Source organism: Mastigoproctus giganteus, chromosome 5 (genome assembly GCF_048544385.1).
Source record: "Mastigoproctus giganteus isolate SK-2022 chromosome 5, ASM4854438v1, whole genome shotgun sequence".
In the NCBI taxonomy this organism is placed as follows: domain Eukaryota; kingdom Metazoa; phylum Arthropoda; class Arachnida; order Uropygi; family Thelyphonidae; genus Mastigoproctus; species Mastigoproctus giganteus.
The window spans coordinates 235446090-235469223 of NC_143579.1; the positions used below are offsets into that span (position 1 = coordinate 235446090).

The 23134-nt window shown below is 35.1% G+C and overlaps 1 protein-coding gene across 1 annotated transcript; it reads right to left on the reverse strand.

The window, feature by feature from the left end:
* Positions 1-2562: 2562 nt before the first annotated feature.
* On the reverse strand, positions 2563-22748 carry LOC150086299 (carbohydrate sulfotransferase 11-like). Its single transcript, XM_090373821.1, has 4 exons — positions 22398-22748; positions 9845-9876; positions 5880-6041; positions 2563-3255 (listed from the first exon to the last, which is right to left on the reverse strand). Exons 1-4 carry the CDS (start codon positions 22486-22488, stop codon positions 2578-2580), a joined length of 963 nt encoding a protein of 320 aa, XP_090229947.1. The 5' UTR covers positions 22489-22748; the 3' UTR covers positions 2563-2577.
* Between the last annotated feature and the right edge of the window lie 386 nt (positions 22749-23134).

A 23134-nucleotide genomic window follows, 5' to 3' on the forward strand; every position in this document is an offset into this window, starting at 1 on the left:
TATAAGGCTTTTGTTAGCCCACACTTGGAATACTGCGTTCAAGTATGGAGACCGCACCTAAAGAAAGACAGCGAGCTTCTTGAAAGGGTGCAAAGAACGGGTAACTCGCCTGGTGAGATCAGCAAAAGGGTGTCCTCATGAAGAAAGACTTCGAATATGTGGGTTGCAGAGTTTGGAAACTAGACACCTTAGAGAAGATTTGATTGAGGTGTTTAAGGCTCTGAGAGGCATCAGTAAAATGAATGAGGACAAAATTTTCAAGATTATAAATGATGCTAGAACTAGGGGACATAAATTCAAGTTACGGGGGGGAAATGTTTAGATTGGACTGCAAGAAGTTTTATTTTAGCCAGCGAGTTATAAATTACTGGAATAAGTTGCCTACATGGGTGGTAGAGGCTGACAGTTTTGGGGAAATTCAGTCATTGGATAGTACCTTCGGGTCAGGGAAGTGCATAGGATGATTTTAATTTCCTTTTCTTTTATTGATTATTATTATTTATTATTATTTTACTTATTTTTTTAATCATTGTTTTACTCGTTTTTTTTTTTTTTGGCTGGTGCAGCATAAGCCATAGGCTTTCTTGCACCATGCGGCCATTACTAATACTAACATATTTGGAATAATAAATGAATAAAGGTGGCATAGAACAGGAGTGAGTGCAGGTTTTGAGAACTGAAGAAATACCATCAGGACATGATCTTCATTATGTATTGAGATTGGTGTCACAAATTTGCAACCAAGTTTTGAACAATTTTTTAAAAATATCCAGCCTCAATCATTAAATGTTAAGTTTTGTCCAGTAAATGTTATTTTGTATTGTACTTAATAAAATTTTTGAATATTTCAATTTTAGGTTTATTATTATATTTATTCACCTTAATATTGAAAAGCAGTGATCTTTTCAGGTTGTAAATTTTCTAAATTGAGCATTTAAAAGCAAAAGTATAAAGTATTTTTTTAAAACAAAAGTGAAGTATTTCAAACAGAAACAAAACTATTTAAAAAATAATAATAATAAATAAGTAATATTTTTATAATTTTAATAAAATCTAAAATATAAATCACCGACTTAGATTTGTTGCACATAAAAGTGCTGGGAATTTGCATTTTTTATACATAACTTGAAAAGAAAAACAGTAACATGAAAATAGAAATTTCCTTTTACGAGTAACAAGATATAGAAAATGTGACAATTTTTTCTCAAATCACTCTGTGCGAAACAAATTTAACATAAATACGGGCCGTACGGGCAAAGGTTGGACACCACTGAGTTAAACAATCCTGTTCAAACTTGTCATAAGGGTCCAGTGTTTTTCAACACAGTTTCCTCCCTTTCTATCTTCCACTGCAAAACTATTACTTGGATACTATCAGAGAAGAATTTCTTTGGTCTTTTTTTACCGACTGCCCAATCGTTCACCGCTTTTCAACCACATCATTCTCCCACCAAAACACCTCTTCTAGTGGTCCAAAAAGATGATAGTCACTTGGAGCCAAGTCAGAGAATAAGGATGGTGTAATAGCAATTCAAAATGAAAATCATGAATGGTACCAACAATTGTAATGTCACTATGAAGATGGGCATTGTCTTGTAAGCAAACCCCTTTTGAATTAGACACTGGAGGATTCCAGCCTTCACGTGACCCAAGCATATTGTGGTTTGTTGATGGCTCCTTTCTTCATAAAACTGAGATAAACTGACTCTCCCCCCCAGTACAATTGTCATCTACTTTAATTAAGAAGAAATTAAATGGTATCCAAAGATTAGATTAGTAGAAACTGTTGAAATATGAGGTTTATCTTACTATCAGTTCAAATAAAGGATTGTTTAACTTTTGTTGTTCTCATCTAACCCACCATCATAATGATATAAAAAATGAGGCAACCCCCTTCAAGATAGGATTATCCCCTTAAAATTACAACAAATGTGAGCTAGAAAAATTGAAGTCTGATAAAAATAAGTGGATTACTGAAAATAAAAAAAAAATGTGAGAGGCATAAAGAACAGCACTTAGGCTTTACTTGTACAGAACAAAAGTGCTTTGAAAAGGTTGTCAGGTTAATTAGTTTCAGTTTAATCAAATATTACATATGAATTTTCTTGTCTAGAACAGATATTGGAATTTACAGATGCCCCATTTAAGTCAATTTAGGAGCAGTGTTTTAAAATATCATGTTTGAATCTCAAGGTTTGTTCATCTATTAGCAATATCTAATATATGGACATCTAGGGTTAAAATAATACAGACACTGAAAAGCTTAAAAAAACTTTCAATCTTCAGCTAGACTAAAAAAAGTATACAAAAGTTTTTCATCATGATTCAATGGTGCATCATTTCCAGAGAGGTTTCCTACTAGCAAATTGATACACAAAGTCTGATTTTAAAAAATAATAAAATTAAAAAAAAAAAAACTTTCATAAAATGCCAGTTATAAAGAGAAATTGGCTCCATTTCAAACAATACAGAGGAATGTAAATGATTTTTTCTAAAATAAAATGTATAACATAAATTGAGTATATAATTACGAGTTTAAAAATGACAGTTTCTATAACTGTGGAAATAAAATATGCTTTACGAGTAATATGGCTCATAGTTAAAAAGTAAAAAATCTTGTTTATAAATATGGTACAATTTCTCTCGTAAGGCGCGAGATATATTTTTGTAATACAGTTGCATTAAATCAGATGTGGGTTTGAATTTGTAGCTCTGTTCACGCTTTGGAAATGCTACTTTGTTAAATGCATTAGCCTTCCACAGTGTAAAATCTGCATCATCTTCCAGCGATTCATATTTTCCAATTATGTCATAATTAATTTGACAAGGATAACACAGATCCCAGATAGGTCTCCAATGTTCATTGAATGCAGTCTTGCCATCTGCAACATCTAGTTCACTTATGTATTGAAGAAATTCTTCAAAATGGACATCGTGCCCCTTAGTTAATGATTCAGTACTGGCATTTTGTCGATACTGTTTAATGATTTTTCGTCCAAATCTGGACCAAAAGTAATCACCATAACTCTTTTCAAATTTATTTCTGTATACGGATAGTAAACGTTCAAATGGATTTCTAACAAATAAAAATTTGAGGTATGTGTTCAGTTTGTTTTGGACTTCACTTTCTTGAAACTGGTTTAGAGTTAAAAACTGATTAGGAGCATGCGAATCATTCCCTCGAATGTCCAGAGGCTTTTGAAGTTCACCACTTTTCAGAACAAGTAGAACTCGCTTCCAGTTGGTACACGCAACCTGAAAAGGAAGTTTTAATTGAATATAAAAATTAGTCTAATATTAAAAATAGCAAGAACTTTTTACTATTAGATTAATTAGACACAAAGTAGGCATCATCGGGCTATAATTAATGTACCGTTATTATACATAAAACGATGAGCCACAACATTATGACCAGCGAGTCGTTATGCAAATCGAAGCAACTGCAGGTGAACTACGGTGCATGCATGGGTCGAGATATGGTATAAAAAAACACCTGATACCGAGCAACGTTAATCAGTGTTACTCTTGTTCATCGGATGGGAAAGGACTTGAGCGAGTTTGACAAAGGCCAAATTGTAATGGACAGACAACTGGGTCAGATCATATCCAAAATGGCATGGCTGGTGGGGTGGGTGCTCATGGTCAGATGTGGTTAGTACCTACCGAAAGTGGTCCGAGGAGGGGGAACCCACAAACCGCCGGTGAAGTGTTGGATGAAGCATCGAAACTGGACCTTGAGTGATTGGAAGAAGATCGTCTGGTCCGATGAATCATGTTTCCTGTTGCACCATGTGGACGGCCAGGTACGTGTGCATTGTTTACCTGGGGAAGTGATGGCACCTGGATGCACCATGGGATAAAAACAAGCTGGTTGGTGCCATGCTTTGGGCAGTGTTTTGCTGGGATACCCTGCATCCAGTCATCCATGTGCCAGGCACTCTGTCTACCACCTACCTAAACATTGCTGACCAAGTACACTCTTTTGTGGCAACAGTCTTCTCCTCTGGCAGTGCCATCTTTCAGCAGGATAATGCACCATGCCACACTGCCCAGATTGTTCGAGAGTGGTTCGTGGAACATGAGGAAGACTTCCAGGTATTGTCCTGGCCTCCAAATTCCCCAGACATCAATCCCATCGAGCATCTGTGGTTTGTGTTGGAACAGCAACTCCGATCTGCAGCGTCTCAACCACGGACCTTACACGAGTTAAAGAATCTGCTGGTTATGTGTTGTTACCAGATACCACAAGACATTTAGAAATCTTGTAGCGTCCATGCCTTGCCGGGTACGGGCTGTTTTGGCTGCACGTAGAGAACCAACATCATATTAGGTAGGTGGTCAATGTTTTGGCTCATCGGTGTATCTTAACTATATTTAACATACACTTCTCTTTCTTTCTTTCTTTCTCTCTCTCTCTCTCTCTTCTTTTTAATTTCAACAGAGCAATCGTGAGTGGGTTCAGGATATCTTAAATGTGAACAAAAATGCAGTATATTACAGTTTTCTTGTTCTTTGTTCAAAAGTTACACATAAAATTCTTAAATTTTATTGTTAATCAAATTATTTCAAAATTTGCCAGAATTAATTTGAGAGCCACGTATCAGATTCCAAAACATCAGAAAACCAGTTTGTCTATTAATAATAAAAATGAAATTAACAAGCAACACAGGAAAAATGAATCGTTATTCAAAACATCACAAGAAAAATTAATCATCATTCAAAACATCACACGGATACAAATACAACTTAAAGTACAGGGTTGTTAAAATTAAAGTATCCCTATGTAGAGGGCTCTGGAGAGAGTTCTAAGACTCTACTGAAGAGAAATTTGGACAATGGGTACAATAAAGAATGCCCTCACCATTTATTGGAAAAAAAAATTAGTTACAAAATGTGTCACTATATGGCACGTAACTATTGGCACATAACTATATGTCACTATATGACACGTAATCTTAGTTACGATTATGCAAATAACGTAAGTTATTTGCATAATCGTATTGCCAAAGTGCCACTACTCAGCTCTACTGTACTGTATAAAAGCAAAGCAGTCTTCAAAATCATACAGTAGATGTTTGCCTACACTACAGCAGTAGCAAAGTAGGCATCATCGGGCTATAATTAATGTGCGGTTATTATACATAAAACGATGAGCCACAACATTATGACCAATGTAGGCATCATCGGGCTATAATTAATGTACCGTTATTATACATAAAACAATGAGCCACAACATTATGACCAGCGAGTCGTTATGCAAATTGAAGCAACTGCAGGTGAACTACAGTGCATGCAGGAAAAGGTGCTATTAGTGAAGCTGTACTATCAGAACAGCAACAATGCAGCTGTGACTATCAGAGAATTCTGGTGTCAGAAGCACATAAGGTGTAGACCTATAACTGTTTGTGCTGTCCACAAAATGATTGCAAAATTTGAAACAACAGGACATCTTGGTGTTCAACCAGGTAGAGGTCAAAAACAAGTGGACTCCTCTTGTGTTGAAGATGTGGCTATGGCTATCGTGGATTTATCGAGTCAATCTCCATGTGGTAGCGCAAGTGTGCCAGCTGTTTCTGTGAAGTGGACATGCCGTATTCCACTGTAAGGCATTTTGTTTTCTTGTAAAAAATAATCCCCACAATTTGAGAAGGTAACATACATATTTACACTAATCTCATACACTAATTATATAAGAATAGTACATATATTACCGTACTCAATTTTTTTATGAGTCACTAATGACCATTAAGAACATTTAGATTTTTAAAAAAAAGTATTCATTAAATAACATATTTAAAGATAAAACATAGATAAATCTTCAATAATGATGGAATTTTTCTTAATTTTAATAACAAAACCAAAAAATTCATAACACTTACCTTAGGAACATAGCAATAAACTAATTTATGTAGATCATCCACAATAAGATGATCAAGTCCAGTAAGAGGTAGGTATCTCAAAGTTTTGTTACTTAATTCCAGATCTTCACAAGTGCTGTTAATGTGATTTTGTCTCCTTTGATGTATGAGAGCCAGTTTCCACTATAAAATTCAAGCAAAATATAATTTAGTTTGATATTCTATATAGATATTAACCTTTTTTTTTTTCCATAACAAAAGTTTCTTAATTTTTTTCCCTTTGGTATCAATATTTGCAGATAATGTCAAGAGCAGTTATTAATCAGCACTAGGAATCAGTACTACTTCTGGGCTGGTCAGAAAAGTGGCAGCTAAGTTTTAATACTGCAAAATGCAAAGTCTTGTACTTGGTGAGTGCAGACTGTATTGCATGAAGTTTTCTTTTGGCCAGTAAGTTGTTGATTACTGGAATAAGTAGTCACCATGGATGAATAGCAACTCCAAAATAACTTATATACTTGGTGGGGTTGAAATTAAAAACAGTAGAGGAAGAAAGAGATTTTGGAGTTATATGGTTGAACATGAAGTTCTCCAAGCAATGCAGACAGGCAGCAAAGAAGACGCAGTATTCTATTAAGGAATTACTGTACATTTACTTGTAAAGATAGAGTTGTCATAATCCCATTGTATAAGGCAACTGCAAGACCACACTTGGAATACTGTTTTCATGTATGGAAACAACATCTAAAGAAAGACAGTTTTTTGAAAGGGTCAAAGACAGGCAACTTACCTGGTGAAATCAGCAAAGGGACAGCCATATGAGGATAGACTTTGAATATGTAGGCTGGGCACCAGAGTTGGTAACTAAAACACCTTAAAAGAGATCTCACTGAGGTGTACAAGTCTGAGGGGAGAAAGTCAAATGTATGTGGGTAAAATTTTCAATGTTATGATTCCAGAAATACGGACAAATTCAAATTATGTGGGACAAGCTTTAGATTGGATTACAGGAAGTTTTCTTTTAGCCAGTAAGTCATTGATTACTGGAATAAGTTTCCTCAATGGTTGATTGTGGCATACAGCCTAGGGAGATTCAAGAGTCAATTGGACAGATACCTACACAAGGAGGGAATCAAACAGGTGGTTCATTTTATTTTATTATTTTAATAATGTGCAACACAACCTTTAGAAAAAGGATGCTTCATTGTATAGTTTAGGATGCAAAAATGGAATTTAATAAAATAAAAGGAATAACTGTTCTAGTGAGCTTGCAATTACTAAACTACACAGATTTAGAATTTTAAGACTTCAAAAAATAAAACACTTAGAAAAATTTTAAAAAAGTAAACAAAATTTGTAGTCCCACACTTAACTCAGTTTTTATGCCACATACCAACTCAAATAGAGTGCCTCATTATTCAGTGATATGCTAAGAGAAAGTACACAATATACGATGAGGCACCAGGTCTCAAAACAAGCCACCACAATTGTGCCTCATCTTTAAAAAAAAATAACAAAATAGCCATTTGATGATATTTATTTAACCATTTCAATGAACACTGATTTATGCTTCTCATGTGCAAGCTCTGTGAAGTACATATGTATTCACCTACAAATGTGGCTGATTTAATGAGCCACATTTTCAGTTTCACCTTGCTTAAGCATATAATTGGACATGCATGGCTTAATCTCTAAGTCAAATGATGTGTCCTTTTATATATGAATTGTGTTGAAATTTTCCAGAAAGTGCTGCCATCTCTTATCTGTTTCCAACTCTATTAGCATGGCATCTGACAGATACTCTACTTTTAATTTTTCTTATTTTTTTAAAATCCAGAAATAAAATCAGATCCTCCCATATACTTTTCCCAAACTGGTTATATTGTAATTTCTGTTTTTGTTTCAATATACTATGCATTTACTATAAGATAAATATACTACAAGACATTAAATTTTTATGCATTTAACAGATGCCAGGTGTACAAAAGTGTCTACCTTTCTTCTAGGAAACCCCATTCATTCCTGCATGGCATCTGTGAGACATGCGACAGGTGTCTAATATTACCATAATGATATGATTTCATTGGCTAAATTTGAACAACTGACAAAAATACAGACATTCATGTTGCATCTGCCAGATGCTATGCAAGCATTTTAATTCCAATGGGGTGGGGGGTCAGTGACTCTAAATTCTAAAATAAATACAATAAAAACTTTATTATTATTATTATTGGTTTCTCTCATGTATTGTTGTTCAATATTTTTTACACTGGGCTTAGCAAGATCATAATTCATAGATCACTGTTTTCATTTCATTTCTGGTCAAAAAGCTAAAAATTAGTTTTTACAATTAAAAAAAAAGGGGGGGGGGGAGGTTAAATAGACACCACGCAAGTGTCCTTTTTTGCAATTGAGAGTGCAATGAGTGAAGGTTAATAGATGGCAGCACTTAACTAGCTTTGAAAATCTGGCAAGGATGCCGCCACCTATTGGTGACTATTGTTCAATTTTGGCTTATAAAAGCCAATGAAATCATAATATTATGGTAATATAAGACACCTGTCGCATGTCTCATAGATGCCATGCAGGAATGGGGTTCCCTAGAAGAAAGGTAGACACTTCTGTTCACCTGGCATCTGTTAAATGCATAAAAATTTAATGTCTTGTAGTATATTCTCTGGAATTTGGATCCAGCAGTTATAACAAAATATGAATTGTTAAATTTTCATGATGTTCATGAACAGTCACTGGGTGAATTACAAATTGGAGTAAGGTCACCATTTCATGTCTGCTGTCAATCTGTTATTGGTCCTAATTTTCACATAGAAACATTAGGTGCCAGGAATTAATAATGGTATCTTACTACAAATTGGTGGAAAAAACTGCCAATTCCAGCACAGCAGAGCAACTGCACATATTGCAAACAACTCAACAACGTGAATGTGTAAAGAAATTCTTGATGCCCATATTATTTAAAAGAATCTGTAGACATCTCAATTGGTGTCACCCAGAGTTATTTTTTAAAAAAATATGCATTTGGCCTTAAATACAAGAACTGCAACAAACTATTGAAAAGTATGTTCAAGCATAACCCAGGCAACACAGTAGGGAGCATGGTTGCCTCCTAGCATGATTAAAAAAATTAATGTATATATTTAACAAACCACTGTAACAAAATTTGAAGTAAAGTTTTGGAAACCACAAAATATATAATAAAGCTTGCTGAGATTACCTTGTCTTCTCTGCAGATAGCACCTTTGAAGAGTGCAAAATTTGAAATAAGTAGTGTAAACACAAAAATTTGAGTAAAAATTACAATACAAATTATATAAAAGAATGCTCCAATACTAAACTACAAATGATCCAGTGAATGGGGAAAAAAAAAAAAGAAACGTGAAAAAATGACTTGTGTTGGAAACACGATGTGGAAAACACCTTGCAATGACTAACAAACATGCAAATTAAATCAAATTTTTTTTTAATAAAACATATTTACAAACAAGAATAAAACACCGAATAGAATAAAAGTACTGTAAATACAAATAAAGCAAGCATAGAACTGATAAGATCTTGAATAAAAGTGCTAAAATAAAAGAACAAGTAGCTTTTGAGGTGAAGTACCCCTTTATCAACTTAAAGGAATGTTGTTGTCGTTATTTGGTTTTTAGGAGCATTAGCAACTAAGGCCACATTGCTTCGGGGATATGTGGTGGTCATTCCCTGACCTTTCCGCATCCTCCGTATTTGGTGGTCACGGGCTCGAACCCCAGTCTAATCAAGAAGCGTGTGTTAAAGGAATGCATGGCATAAGGTAGCATAAATACAAATACCATCACAATATTTGAAATGTAACAATACAACAAATTCAAATTTCATGTGCTGAAACATCCCTAAAACAAGATTACAAAAAAGCAACCATACAACTCAATTTTATAATAATATATCAAAAAGTTCCTTGCATTACTTAAAAACAAAAATAAACTTACCATGTGCTTTGACAGACCAAATGAGCCATGATCTATATATAATTAAGAAATCAATAGAATTCTATATAATCATACATTTTCTTATATGGATCAAAAAACATTAACTTTAAAAATTTAACTGTAATTTTTAAAGAACAATTTCAATTTCCTTTAAAACCAAATATTTAAAAGGATATCCAGTTCTGAATTTTTTCAAAATGCAATCATTTCAGTTAACTAACAAAAAGAAACCAACTTTTTATTTATTAAATAAACTAAAAAGCTGATGGAAATAGTATTAGTAGTACTAATAATTTGTTCTACAATCCTTATTTAATTTATGTTCCCTTGTGTGTCTCATCTAAGAAGAGATAAAGATGTCTTTACTTTACTGGCATCTTTACTCTTTCTCAGATATACACTTCAATTAGTATGCAAAAAAGAAACTTCAAAGATGCAAGAAAGCAAGCTTATAAGCATCAGCCAAAAAAAAAAACCCCTTCCCACATCACCAGTTCATGCCCCCTTCAACAACCAACCTTCCTCAATTTGAATTTATGTCCCTTCACGTGTTTAGTCTGAACAAGAGGAAGAATGCCATTAAGCCATTAACAGCAGGTACCTAGTCCCCAGATGCTGAAATTTGCAGAACTGAAGCCATTTTTTTTTTTTTTAGTAAGAACACCCTTTTGTTCCCTCTCCAATCTCATCTCCCTTCTCTGCACCTATTTCAGCAGATCCACACCCTTCCTGAAAGGAAGCCTCCGGACCTGTCCTCAAGATGTGGCCTACCCATTGCCTTGTGTAATGGGATAATCACCTTCTTATTCCTGCAGGCAAAATTCCTGTATATCATTAACAAACCTCCATGGGCTGTCCTGGCAGCCTGTCTACACTGCTCAGAGAACTTCATACCTGACTACACAATTATCCACAGGTCGTTTTCATTCTCCACTTTTTTTTTTTGGTAGCACATAGGCTTCTGTGGCCATAATGCACCTCCCAAGGTTTTTGCAGTACTTTGATCCAAGCCCTAGGCGGGAATCAAACCCGCGACCTTTGGGTTGCCAGGCAGGCACTTTACCCACCCGGCTAGCCCGGCCGGCCATTCTCCACTACCCTGAGTATAGTTATCCCACAGTTGATAGGTTAATCTTCTATGATAACTGATACCCATATATTCAACTGCCGTTACCCAGTTCATCTGCCTACTTTTTCTACATCTTATTGCAGTAGCAAACTTTGATTACCTTTATATCACCACACACATGCCTAATTTACAGAATCCCAGTCTTTCTTGTTGAAAATATCCTATTTGGGGCACAAAAGGACATTCTCATCAAGAAAGACTCTTAGAGACTGAATACCTTTTATTCAGTTTCCATGAGGAACTTATATTTCACAGTGGTTCTGGCATGACAGTGGTGCTCAGTGGAACTCCAAAATGTAGCCATCTGTATTAAGTTTAGAATGAAGTAAAATTTTAATAAATAGCTTATACTAATTCTTGCACATTATAACAGTCATTATTTCATTAAGTCCATTATTTTCTCTGTCGTCGTAGTCCAAGCTATTTTCTCTGTGACAGAGGTCTAAACTTGCAGGTCTGTGGTTATCCACCTCACTCTTTGAACTACCCTTGTGAATAGAAGATACACCAGAACAACTCCAACCTATACGGTTGTCTGAATCTAAGGATGCTCTCAGTATCAGAGCTAAAGGTTTAACCATGTCATTTCTGTAGGTGTGTTGTTTGTTCTGCAGCAATCTCTTCCAGCTTCCTTTCAGTTATTATAAAATTATTTAACTCCCAGTCGGTATTAGACAGATGTCTGCTAACTCTCTATCTAAAATCTTCATGCATGAATGCAGAAGCAAAATATTTACTCAGTTTCTTAGCAAACTGTACAGGATCATCAATAGTTATACCATTCATATCAAGAGGACCAATGTATTCCTATAGCTTTCTTTCTAGTGTTAACAAAAGCAAATAATTCTTTGCTCCTTTTGTCTGTGCTCTTGTCCAAAAAACTTTTCATAATCTGCCTATGCATACCTAAACCCATTGAGCAACATCAATTAGTTCAAAAAACTGTTACCAAGGCAAATTTCGCACTGTATGCAATTGGTAGAGTACTGTTTGTATGAACTATTATGTATGAAAATTGAGATGATCAACATGGTAACCATTTGTGTTCACTATATACTGGTTGGTTGGGTTTTATTAGCATTAGCAACTAAGGCTATAATGCGCCAAAACCTGGTCATAAAAAAGTAAAACTTTCAGTGGCCTAATGAATTAGGTCACTAAGTCAAGGTATAAAAACAAGTATAAATTGTAAAAGAATAAATATCAATAAACAAGTAACAATTTTTTAAATATCAGCAAAAAGGTTTACTGATTTCAAAAAGCTAAAAATACAGACACATGGTCACTGTCAGATAAAATCTGACTGAGTGTATATGGCTCAGTCAGATGGTTAAAAGTGGTAAGACGTATATTGCCAAAAACTGGACAGTCAATTAAAATGTCTGATTGATAAAATTGTGCCAGAGGACTCACACATAGGAGGATTATTAGTCCTCAGAATATACGAATGTGTCAAATGACTATGTCCTATGCGGGTCTGGGCAAGAACAACTTCCTCCTTATGATTCCTGCGCAGACTAGACTGCCATGGTTCAAATACAGGCTTTATACAATATAATTTATTCGTAGTCTGTCTATTCCATGAATCCTGCCATTGGGAGTGTATCTTTTGGTGTATTATTTGCTTGTAGTCTGTATAGGGGACTGACAGGCAGCAATTATTATTGGGAATTGCTGATTTGGCTCCGGTGCCAGCCAAATCATTTCCCCTAATCCCAAGCTGGGAATCCAGCAGAAGCGGATATCATATTCACGTTCATGGAGAAAGTGAATCTTCTGCTGAATGCAAGACAGAACCGGATGAGGATTATATCTCACAGTTATTAAAGCCTGTAACACGCTGAGAGAGTCGGAAGTGCAGTGTGGCACAGTCAAAGGATATCATGGGGAAACATTAGTAACATACTTGTGATGATTTCCATCAAACCAAAATCATTGCATTGATGCAAATCAGTCTTTATTAGCTCTTGCACCACAGGGATCTTGTATGAAGAATGAATCCAAGAACTTTACAGATAGTTGATGTTAATATTAATTTCATGCTGTAATGTCGGCCATAGCAATATGCTATCTTGAACAACAGCCGCTGTTGAGCTGCAGATGTTACCCACTCTTCCAAATTTTCTCATCATTTTGGAAGTGAAGAAACTTGTCTAGAAATTAGTGTCATCACTAATTTCTAGACAAGGTCACATATCTCTATTGGGGATTAACTTGAATTCTAAACGTTCTTGGTATAAGTACATCACAAATATTCCTTCCTCTGCATCAAAAAATTAGATATTCTTTTTCACTCTTGGAGAGGACTTCTTGGGAAAGAAGTCCTCTTCTTAATCCCTTTAAATACTAGTATTCTCTAACTGAAAAAAAAAGCCACAGAATTTTTGTTTTAGTAAAACAGCTCAGTGGCAATATTTGTAACCAATTTTTTTTGCACTTTCCATTTCCACATATGTTAGTGTCCATTCCAAATTTCATCTTTTTTCAATTAATGGTTTCCACCTACATCCAGATGAAATGACCCACTTGAATTATAACCACCCTGCATGTTGTAAATTTCATCTAACACAAAAAAAAAAAAAAAAAAAAAAAGACAAATCAGTGTAAAAGTATTTAAATTTGGAGAGTGGGCTTCAATTTCTGCATAAACTTAAGTATGATTTAAATCATTTGCACAGAGTTTGCATCATACTTTTATATACAGGATGGGATCTACATCAGTTTACTGAGAAAAGATCCAGTGTTAATTTCCTATGACAAGAGATTTTTTTTAAAATGAGAATCCCAAATGCGAAAGGTATCAGATCCCACAGTAGTGCTGTGCATTGGTTAAAGACTGAGAAAAGAGAAGGTACTTGTTGACATTAGACTCAAATTTCTGTAAATTGTAAATTTTGGGAAAGGAAGGGAGAATAAAAGTAGAAAGGATAAATGAGGAAGGGGCAAAATGAGTTTAGAGTCAGATAGCAAATAGACATTGACTGGTTGTGGCACATGTTCAGACAGATTTGGAAGAAAGCAGAGGAATTATGAATTCCAATTGACAAGAACAGTGCCCATGGGAATACGTTCTATTGACTGGGAACCTTATCCATAGTTTTGCTGATGACAGCACACTACATTCCACCTTCTAGTTTGAGAAACCTTGCCCAGCACAGCTTCAATTTCTCAAAAATCTAACATTACCAATACCAGTTCCTTAAATATTAATCTACATGTAATCTGAGCAAAACAAAGAAAATGTAATTAACTTTAAATCTTCTAAAAGTCTTATTTTTTGCAAAAAAAAAAAATCTACTGCTCCCATGCTCATTTTTGATGCCACTAATTTCTAGACAAGGTCACATATCTCTATTGGGAATTAACTTGAATTCTAAACTTTCTTGGTATAAGTACATCACAAATATTCCTTCCTCTGCATCAAAAAATTAGATATTCTTTTTCACTCTTGGAATTACTTTTTTTAACAAATACATCTAAATAACGACTCTGTACAAATCTCAAATCCACATTTATACAGAGTGACATTTATACAGAGTGAACACCATCTTAGATATTCTCACATCTAGATTCGTGTCTCCAAAACCTCTTTCAAGCTTCTATGCTATTACAAAGGACAGTCAGGTTAATCAATGATTCATCTCTTATGAACTATCTTTATTTTGTCTCAAAAGAAATTCATTGATGTTCAACTTATGGTTTTCTATAGATACTTCCATGGATGCTGTTCTCAATTGGCATCTGCAATTCCTCTGCTCTTTTCCAAACCTGCTGAACGTATGCCTCAACCATTCAACATCCATTTGCTGTTCAACTCAAAACTTAGAGCAAATTTTTCTTCTTCCTCATTTATCCTTTCTTCTGTTTTGGAACAACTTTCCTTCATATGTGTTTCCTGAAAATTATAATTTATGAAATTTGAGTCTGATGTCAACAAGTATTTCCTGTCTTCTTAGCCTTTAACCAATGGATGGTACTGAACTGCAGATTATAATAATGTTCACATTTCTTGAGGAACACTAGTTGAGAAGTTACAAGACAGAAAACCATCAATTATTACCCTCAGGATAAACTGGCTACCCAATTACAAAAAGCAAACAGCAATCCACAGAATGGTGGCATTCTTAAAAGACCTTCATTCCAAACACAATCAAAGCCTTGCAAGGCCAATCCCAAAATTTGCAGGGCCCTGTTCAAAAATTACTTGGGGGGGGGGGCCTAGGGTCTGTGTAAAATATATACTGGGTGTTTTTGTAATAGTAATTTTTTATTTTTCTAAATTTTACAATAACTAAGAAATAATTAAATAATTTTATATTATACTGAACAAAAATTTTAAATACAAATAATATTTAAAACATTAATCAACAACATTGTTTAACTACACTGACAGTGGTAGAGAATGAAAAGGACCTGGGGGTAATTGTGCAGGCAGATATGAAGTTCTCTGACAGTGCAGACAGGCTGCAAGAGTAGCTCATAGTGTCTTATCAATGATATACAGGAATTTTTCTAGCAGGAATAAGGAGGTGATTATTCCCTTGTATAAGGCAATGGTCAGGCCGCACCTTGAGTACTGTATACAGGTCTGGAGGCCTCATTTCAAGAAGGATGTAGAGCTGCTGGAACAAGTACAGAGAAGGGCAACAAGGTTAGTGAATGGAACGAAGGGTTGCTCTTATGAAGAAAGGCTTAAGTTTTGCAAATTACAGTGTCTGGAGACTAGGCACCGGTGAGCTGATCTGATAGAGGTGTACAAAGCCTTGAATGGTTTGAGCATGCTCAATGCTGATGGGATACTGCCTCTTGCTCAGAATAATCACCTGAGAGGGCATAAATTCAAATTGAGGAAAGGCAGATGTAGGATAGATGTGCGGAAATTTGCCTTTAGCCAGCGGGTAGTTGGTTGGTGGAACAGACTTCCATCCCTTGTTGTGGAAGTTGATAGTCTAAATAAATTTAAGGCTCAGCTGGACAGGTATTTTGAACGAACGGAGGGGTGAAGTGGAAAGGTTTTTTTTTTTTTTTTTTTTGGCTGATGCTGCATAAGCTTGCTTTCTTGCATCATATGCCTCTACTAATGCTAATTGCAGTCATTACTTATTTCCTTACCTCCAGAAGTTAAAAACAATACAACATTATTGAATATAGCATAAAAATTACATTTTTAAATAACGTCCCATGTTTGATATCAAAATATATACATTGAGAATGACGTATATGCTCTACTTCTAGCAATTTGGCACATAATGGCCTTTAGCAGGCATTGCACCATAAAACCTCCAACAATTTCTAGCAATTTTTTAAAGTCACCTCGTTTGTTATTTGGTTTTTAGGCGCATTAGCAACTAAGGCCATATTGCTCCGGGGATATGCGGTGGTCATTCCCTGACCTTTCCACATCCTCCGTATTTGGTGGTCACGGGCTCGAACCCCAGTCTAATCAAGAAGCGTGTGCTACGCACTGCTGCTCCTGCCTACCTAGCTACGGAGGCACCAAGTCACCTTGTGCAAGCACTCTTGGAGTAACAATAATGTGGGTAACTAGACATTAAGACAGCGATGAGTTCGTTGATAGAAATGCAGAAAAGATGTGAATAATATTATTATTTAGACCATCTCAGCACGGGGCCCTGTTCGACAAAACCGGTTGAACATACTTGTGGCCGACCCCAAAGCCTTGGAAATCTCAAGAGTAACTGCTTGAATTTTAGACTTTCCCTTCAAATTGGCCCAAAGATGAATAACATAAATTGAAACTCAAAAGAATCCACACTAGCATTTATTGTATACTGACTTGTATGCACACTGAATTGGTTTTATTCATATCTGACATGATTGTCTGGTTCTATTGTGCATTATGCAGTGTTATATTGTAAACTAAGTTAAAATTAAACTGTTACAGCATACTGAGAAGTATATATATTTTTTTATTAATATAAAAGAAATAGTGCCAAATATGTCTATAAAATAATTTAAAAATAGTGGCAACTCAACAAGAAGAGCACCAACGTCCTTGAGGTAATTTCTATGAAGTTTCTAGATGTTCTTTCCCATATAATCAGCAAAATGAAAAAAGCAATTGTAAAAAAAGGATAACAGTGAAATTTGCTTTTTTGCTTTGGTTCACCTTCCTGCAAAAGGTACTATGCAAATTTCAAAGCATCACTTTGTCATTTCATGTACATTCAAGAGCACTCAATTAAACTTGGCATTTTATAATATTTTTTCATGCTTATTGATGAGCTTAGGTTTTTGATCAATAGAAAGAATAACCCTTTTCTTTTTCATATGGAAACTGAAAAATGTATTTTTACAAAATATAAACAAACAACACATGTAACAGGTTATGTGTACAGTATTTCTTTATATTATATGACTTAGAATTCTGTAGGCCGTAAATACTCCAGTTAAGCTGCAAACCGGATAATCCACCCCCATCCTAGATAATCGAGTCTACTGTACTTGCATTTATTTTTCAACATATTCATCGGCACTTTCTATACATTTCTCCACTGCTAAACCAGAGCCTGCGACTCAGTCTCATAAAAGTAGCTGTAAGCATCCACCCACATCTTAAATGACAGTATCATCGTCGACAAAGTGTTTCCCATGAAAGCCATCATTCAATAGGACTAAACAGGAGAAAATCTGAAAGAGCAGGATCAGGACTGCACAAGCAATATGAACTATCCATCAGAATTCCATGATAGTCTTCCTTGTCAGAATATTAGTGTGAAGTCTGACACTGCTACTAAAGAGAAAATTTTCGCTTCCTTCTCTGACCCTACTCTTGCAGTTTGTGTGTTCAGCTTCTTTGGTGTTTCTACATAGCAAGCAGAATTCATCATGTATCCCAATCACATGAAATTCACAAGGACCCTCTCTTGACCCAAAAAAATAGTAGAACACATGATTTTTCCAGGTGACCGAACCTTGATTTTTTTTTTTTTAAAAAAAGCAGTGAATTTTTGCAGCCACTCCACAGATTACTGCTTTGACTCTAGTTCATAGTGATATACCCAGATCTTGTCTTCAGTGATGATACTGCCAAGAAAACTATTATCCATGGTCTCATACCACTCCAGAGGATTGCACAAGCCTGCATTCTGTTCCTTCTGATTTGACATTAGCTTTAATGGACTGGATCTGGCATGCAATTTCTTGTATCTCAAATTGTCCAGAATTGTTTTCAGTGCATCAAAGCCTATTCTTACTCTCGCACATTTTCCAGATCTTAATACATTCTTCATAAATCAGTTTATCCACTCTCCTCATTTTCTGCTATTGCTGCAATGGGAGGATGGCCTGACTTTGGCACGCCTTTCAAACCACTACTACCATCACTGACACACCTATGCACAGTACCAAGTACTATAGGTTCCTTTGTGAGTATTTTCATCAGTGAACTGTAATGGGTGCAATGTTCTCTACATTCAGGAACTACATAACATACTTCTTCATAAGCACATAAGTCACTCTCTGTTTTCATATGCTACTACAGCCCTACCATCTTGCAACGCAATGTCAAAACTTCCAGAATATTGATGTTCAAATTTTCACTTGACACAGGTCATGCAATTTCTTGTATCCCAAATTGTTCACAATTGTTTTCAGTGCATCAAAGCCTATTCTTACTCTTGCACATTTTTGTGCACATCATGTGCGGGGGAAAAATTTTGTAGGCATTAGTTTCAGAGCAGCCCTCCTATAAATTATTTCTAAGTAAACTGACATATGACCCATTCTGTATTATGTTCCACATTATATACTGAGAGAGAAATATTTTCATATCATTCATATATGATATAAGTTTAGTATTTAATGAATGAAGCAGTTTCAGTAAAGAAAGAAAATAATCCTGAAACCCACCTAAGAAAAATTAAAATTAAATTTTTAATATGCATAAGGGTATACTATTACAAAAGTTATGCAAAAAATATTAAGTAATGTTATAATCCCATTGCCTTTGAAAGTATATGTGCTGTTGTTATTTTTTTTTAGGAGCATTAGCAACTAGGGCCATATTGCTCCGGGGATATGCGGTGGTCATTCTCTGACCTTTCCGCATCCTCCATATTTAGCGGTCACAGGTTTGAACCCCATTTGAAAGTATAATTTAACCCGTTTGTCATGTGGGCCTCCATAGCCAAGTGATCAGGAGCAGATTATGGTCCATTTCCCTCAACATGAATTGTTGAGGAGGCTTCCATCCTGCAGTGGGTTGGTAATGGCTGCAGTTTTTTTTTTTTTTTTTTTTTGTCATGTGGGGTTGATTCGAGCCCAGACAATATTTCAGTAATTCGTGTTCTTCATCTACTCTTTCCACACAGCTGAAACTCGTAATAGCTGTTTTTGAAAATATTGTCTTTGAATTCTACCCTGAAAATTTCAGAAATCTCTTAATTATTTCATAATTAGAAAAACTAAATGAATTAAGTTAAAACTAATTATATGAAATAATCAGTAACATTCTGGCTTAGTGACATTGAAGCATCATCTGGAATAAAACTGTTTATGCACATGCTTCACAGAGTGGGTGTTCCTATTAGTGATGTATCACCCAATTGCAGGAGTCCATTGAAGAGTATGGTTTTTAAATTTGCATTTCACTTGCCAACAATCTAAAGGTAGTTTTAATTTCAAAAATTATTTAAAATGTATGCTGTTAACATGAAAAATGGAATGAATTTTCACAGTTGTGTTCAGAAAAAACTGAAAGTAAAAGTGGCATCTTTTGATGCCACTTTTATTTTCAATGGTTCACTTTTTTAAGTGAACAATTTTTAATAATTTTTGCTGATTTTTCAAATATAGGTGTGTGGAGTCTAACTGTGACCCCGTACAATTAGAGTATGAACAATCCTTCTTACTGTGTCTCTAATTGGGTTAAGAATAGCAATTAACAGTCATAACTCTGAATTTTGCCCTCCCTCCACAGAACTTTTAAATTACATATGTTTAGGCCCCATATTCCATTTTTTTTTTAGTATAATCCAATTTTGAGCAGTGTCCTTCCCCCAAGAAAGTGCCAACAATGAGAAGCTTGGCCACTTCACTTTCAGATTTTATGAAGGGATTTCCTAGCAAATTAATTCAAATCCAGTCATTTTCAAATTGGTGACATGTAACATAGCAACTATTCTGTCACAGAAATTAATAATTACATAAAAAGTGATCAAAACCAAAGGCACTTAAAAGATAGTAAAATGTAATATATACCAAATAGTTACCTATAATAACAGAGATCAAAAAATATGCACTGAGAAAAGGGAAAATTTGAGAACAGAGAAAGCTTTCAGAAATGAAAATAGTGAATGGAAAATATTCCTGAGGGGGAAACTCCTCAATTAATAGTTTAAGAAAATAAAGATAAAGGAAACTGGACTAAGCATGCAAAAGTGAGAGGTGGTATGAAATGCTCTCTGGTATGCTAATGGAATTGGTCTCTCTCTCGTCCCCCCTCTTCTTACTCGTCAGTGTTTCATTCTTTTCAGTCAGCAGCAATAATGTTTCAGAGAGTATCACAAAAATGGAAGTTCTTCAAATTAACATTTTTTTTTTTTTTTTTTTTTTTTGGCCTTTTTAGTCCATCATTATTCATGTGACATTTAACAAAAACTTTCCTCCTCCTCTACTATTTTTTTTAATTCTAGAGCAGAGTATTATCCTTGATGTATTATCCTTCCCATTAATTTTTATCTAAACAATGATGATACAATATTTTCTGCTTTTCTTTCAACTGAATATTAATTACAAGTGGTTACCTGTTTAGTGGGTATCTAACAGATCCCTCATAAGCAATGGTTCTATTTTTTTTTTTTTTTCTAATTAACCTTCTCCCTACAAACATCCTCATCCAGCAACTACAATACACCCATCTGCTTACAATTCAGGTAGGGAGGGACTGTATACATGAATATAGGCAGTACTGTTCTTGTAGTGCTTTATAATTTGGCCCACTATCCGTTTCAGCAGACAATTACTGTCCAATCCATTTCTGTCCAAAATTGTTTCCAACTCCCTACCTCGGTCATTTTGGAAATTGAATTATTGTAATATTAAAAAGTTCTGTTTATACTCCAGAACAACCACATAAGTCAGAGCAGTTGAAACTCCTCTGACTCATGTGGTTGTTCTTCATCACCAAATATTATTATTATTAGCTATACATATGGTGCAAGGAAGACTGAGGCTTACACTGCACCAGCCAAAAAAAAATTCTGAGTTACCTTCAGAGAGAGAGAGAGTCAGAAGTAGAAGGGGATCACCAAGAAAGAGAAGAACGGTGATATCCAGCTCAGGACCCTGGGTGTGCCAAGTCCATACTCACCAGATGTGAGCCCTTGAGGTTCTATCTAGTCTTATACAGACAAGCAATGAAGTCCCTCTCCCCACATGCAAAGATTGTACCAAATTAAGCTTTTGATAATTGCCCCTGCCACTCAAAAGTGCTGATGTTTCATTGAACCAGACATTCAACATCTGTTCAGTGTAGTTTAAATGACACCAATAAAAATAAAGCCAGGGTTAAAAAAATTAGCTGTAATTTTTTTTTTTTTTTTAACTCTGTGTGTACATTCTCTTTCAATAGACAGAGAAAGCAATAACGAATTTTAAGATCAGGCCATCATGATTGAACAGACTGCTTCAGTTAATAATTTTCTTTTTGTTTACATCTTTATATTATTAAAGGGATCCTGAAAGAAGCTTTTGGTCTGCCAGGTGACAAAAAGATTATTATAAGAAATGCGTCACTGCCAGAAATAAATAAGCCATGATCGTATTGTGCTTATTCTCTTGTACGGTGGTCGAATTCGCAAGTCGCTAATGAAAAATATGCGACTCAATATCAACCAAATACCATGCGTGGCTACCATAAACTATAAATACAAAACAAGGACGAACACGAAATATCAGTAATGGTTATCTCTCTTCCCTAATATTCTCATAGCAACTACCTAAACTGTTTGGATTATTCCCCAAATTGCGAGTTAAACGCCCACATTAAACTCTGAAGAACAACCCGGATACGGATTTGGATGGGACCTACTATGAAAGGATACCAAATAACGATTAATAGCTCTAAACAAAAGAAGTTTTTGTTTTGTTTTGAGTTAAAAATGCTCGCTATCTCCTAAGAGACAGCAAATGATTACTCTGGAATAGCAATAAAATAAATATAGTACAGTCAGATATATGGAGGATAAAAGTCGGTCACCATTCACAATTTAATTTCATTATAAATATATATGCTTTGCTGCTGTTTGCTGCACGCGACCCGGTGTTGTCACATCGTCCATACACGCCCTAAGCTTTTCGAGTCGTAATGTATACTTTCCATTATATTTGATATAATCGTGAAGAAAAAAAAAAATTATATATATATATATACAGACATATACTTTTTTTATACTGTCTTACCTGTTAAGTTCATCAATCCTAAGTAAGAACTGAGGACTACAATTCCAGCTAGGAGAGTCAATGAAATTCTCGACCTGGTAACTAAGTTCATTATAGCCCGACATTTGCCTTGTATATTTAACAATATTATCTTTTTGGCATTTATTTAAAACCATCACAAAACTATATAATCAACTAGATAACCAAATAGCCAAGACGTCTCTGCCATTCTCTCTCCCTCAATACTTGATATTTTGACAAAAGGCATTCGCTAACTAGTACGTACATTTCCTGAATGGCGGAGAGAGGGGAAGTACTTATTAGTTCTCAAGGTTAAAGTTAATTTTTCAACTAGATATAAAGAACATCCATAACAACATCCTTGGGCTCCTATTAGCATGACTAATTTAAACATGTAAGAATAACCGGCAGAAAATTTTCTGATGAACTCATACGCTGTTTGATTTAAAAATGAATGATGGGAGAAATATGAGCCTGTAATTTAATCCAAGGTGTAATCTGAACTCGTAATACGATACTTGAACGAAACGATATGGTCGAATGATTTGATTGAGTGATTGATCGATTATTAATCAAACAATGCTTCAGATGACCAACAAGGGAAATTCGTGAAGAAGTTATTGCCTTGTGTACTTGTGTTTCTCGAGAAATTTGTACACATGTATCAGCGAAATCCTATAAAAAAAATAATAAAAATAAACAGTGGTGCTCAGGAGTACCAGCTGTGGTGAATGGAG

What these genes read in the sequence shown, in the direction of transcription:
- LOC150086299 (XM_090373821.1), bottom strand. Translation starts at nt 22,488, where the DNA reads ATGAACTTAGTTACCAGGTCGAGAATTTCATTGACTCTCCTAGCTGGA. An exon ending in AGGATTGATGAACTTAACAG is followed by an intron (nt 9,877 to 22,397) that starts GTAAGACAGTAT and finishes AATTATATATAG; the next exon opens with ATCATGGCTCATTTGGTCTG. An exon ending in TTGGTCTGTCAAAGCACATG is followed by an intron (nt 6,042 to 9,844) that starts GTAAGTTTATTT and finishes TGAATTTTATAG; the next exon opens with TGGAAACTGGCTCTCATACA.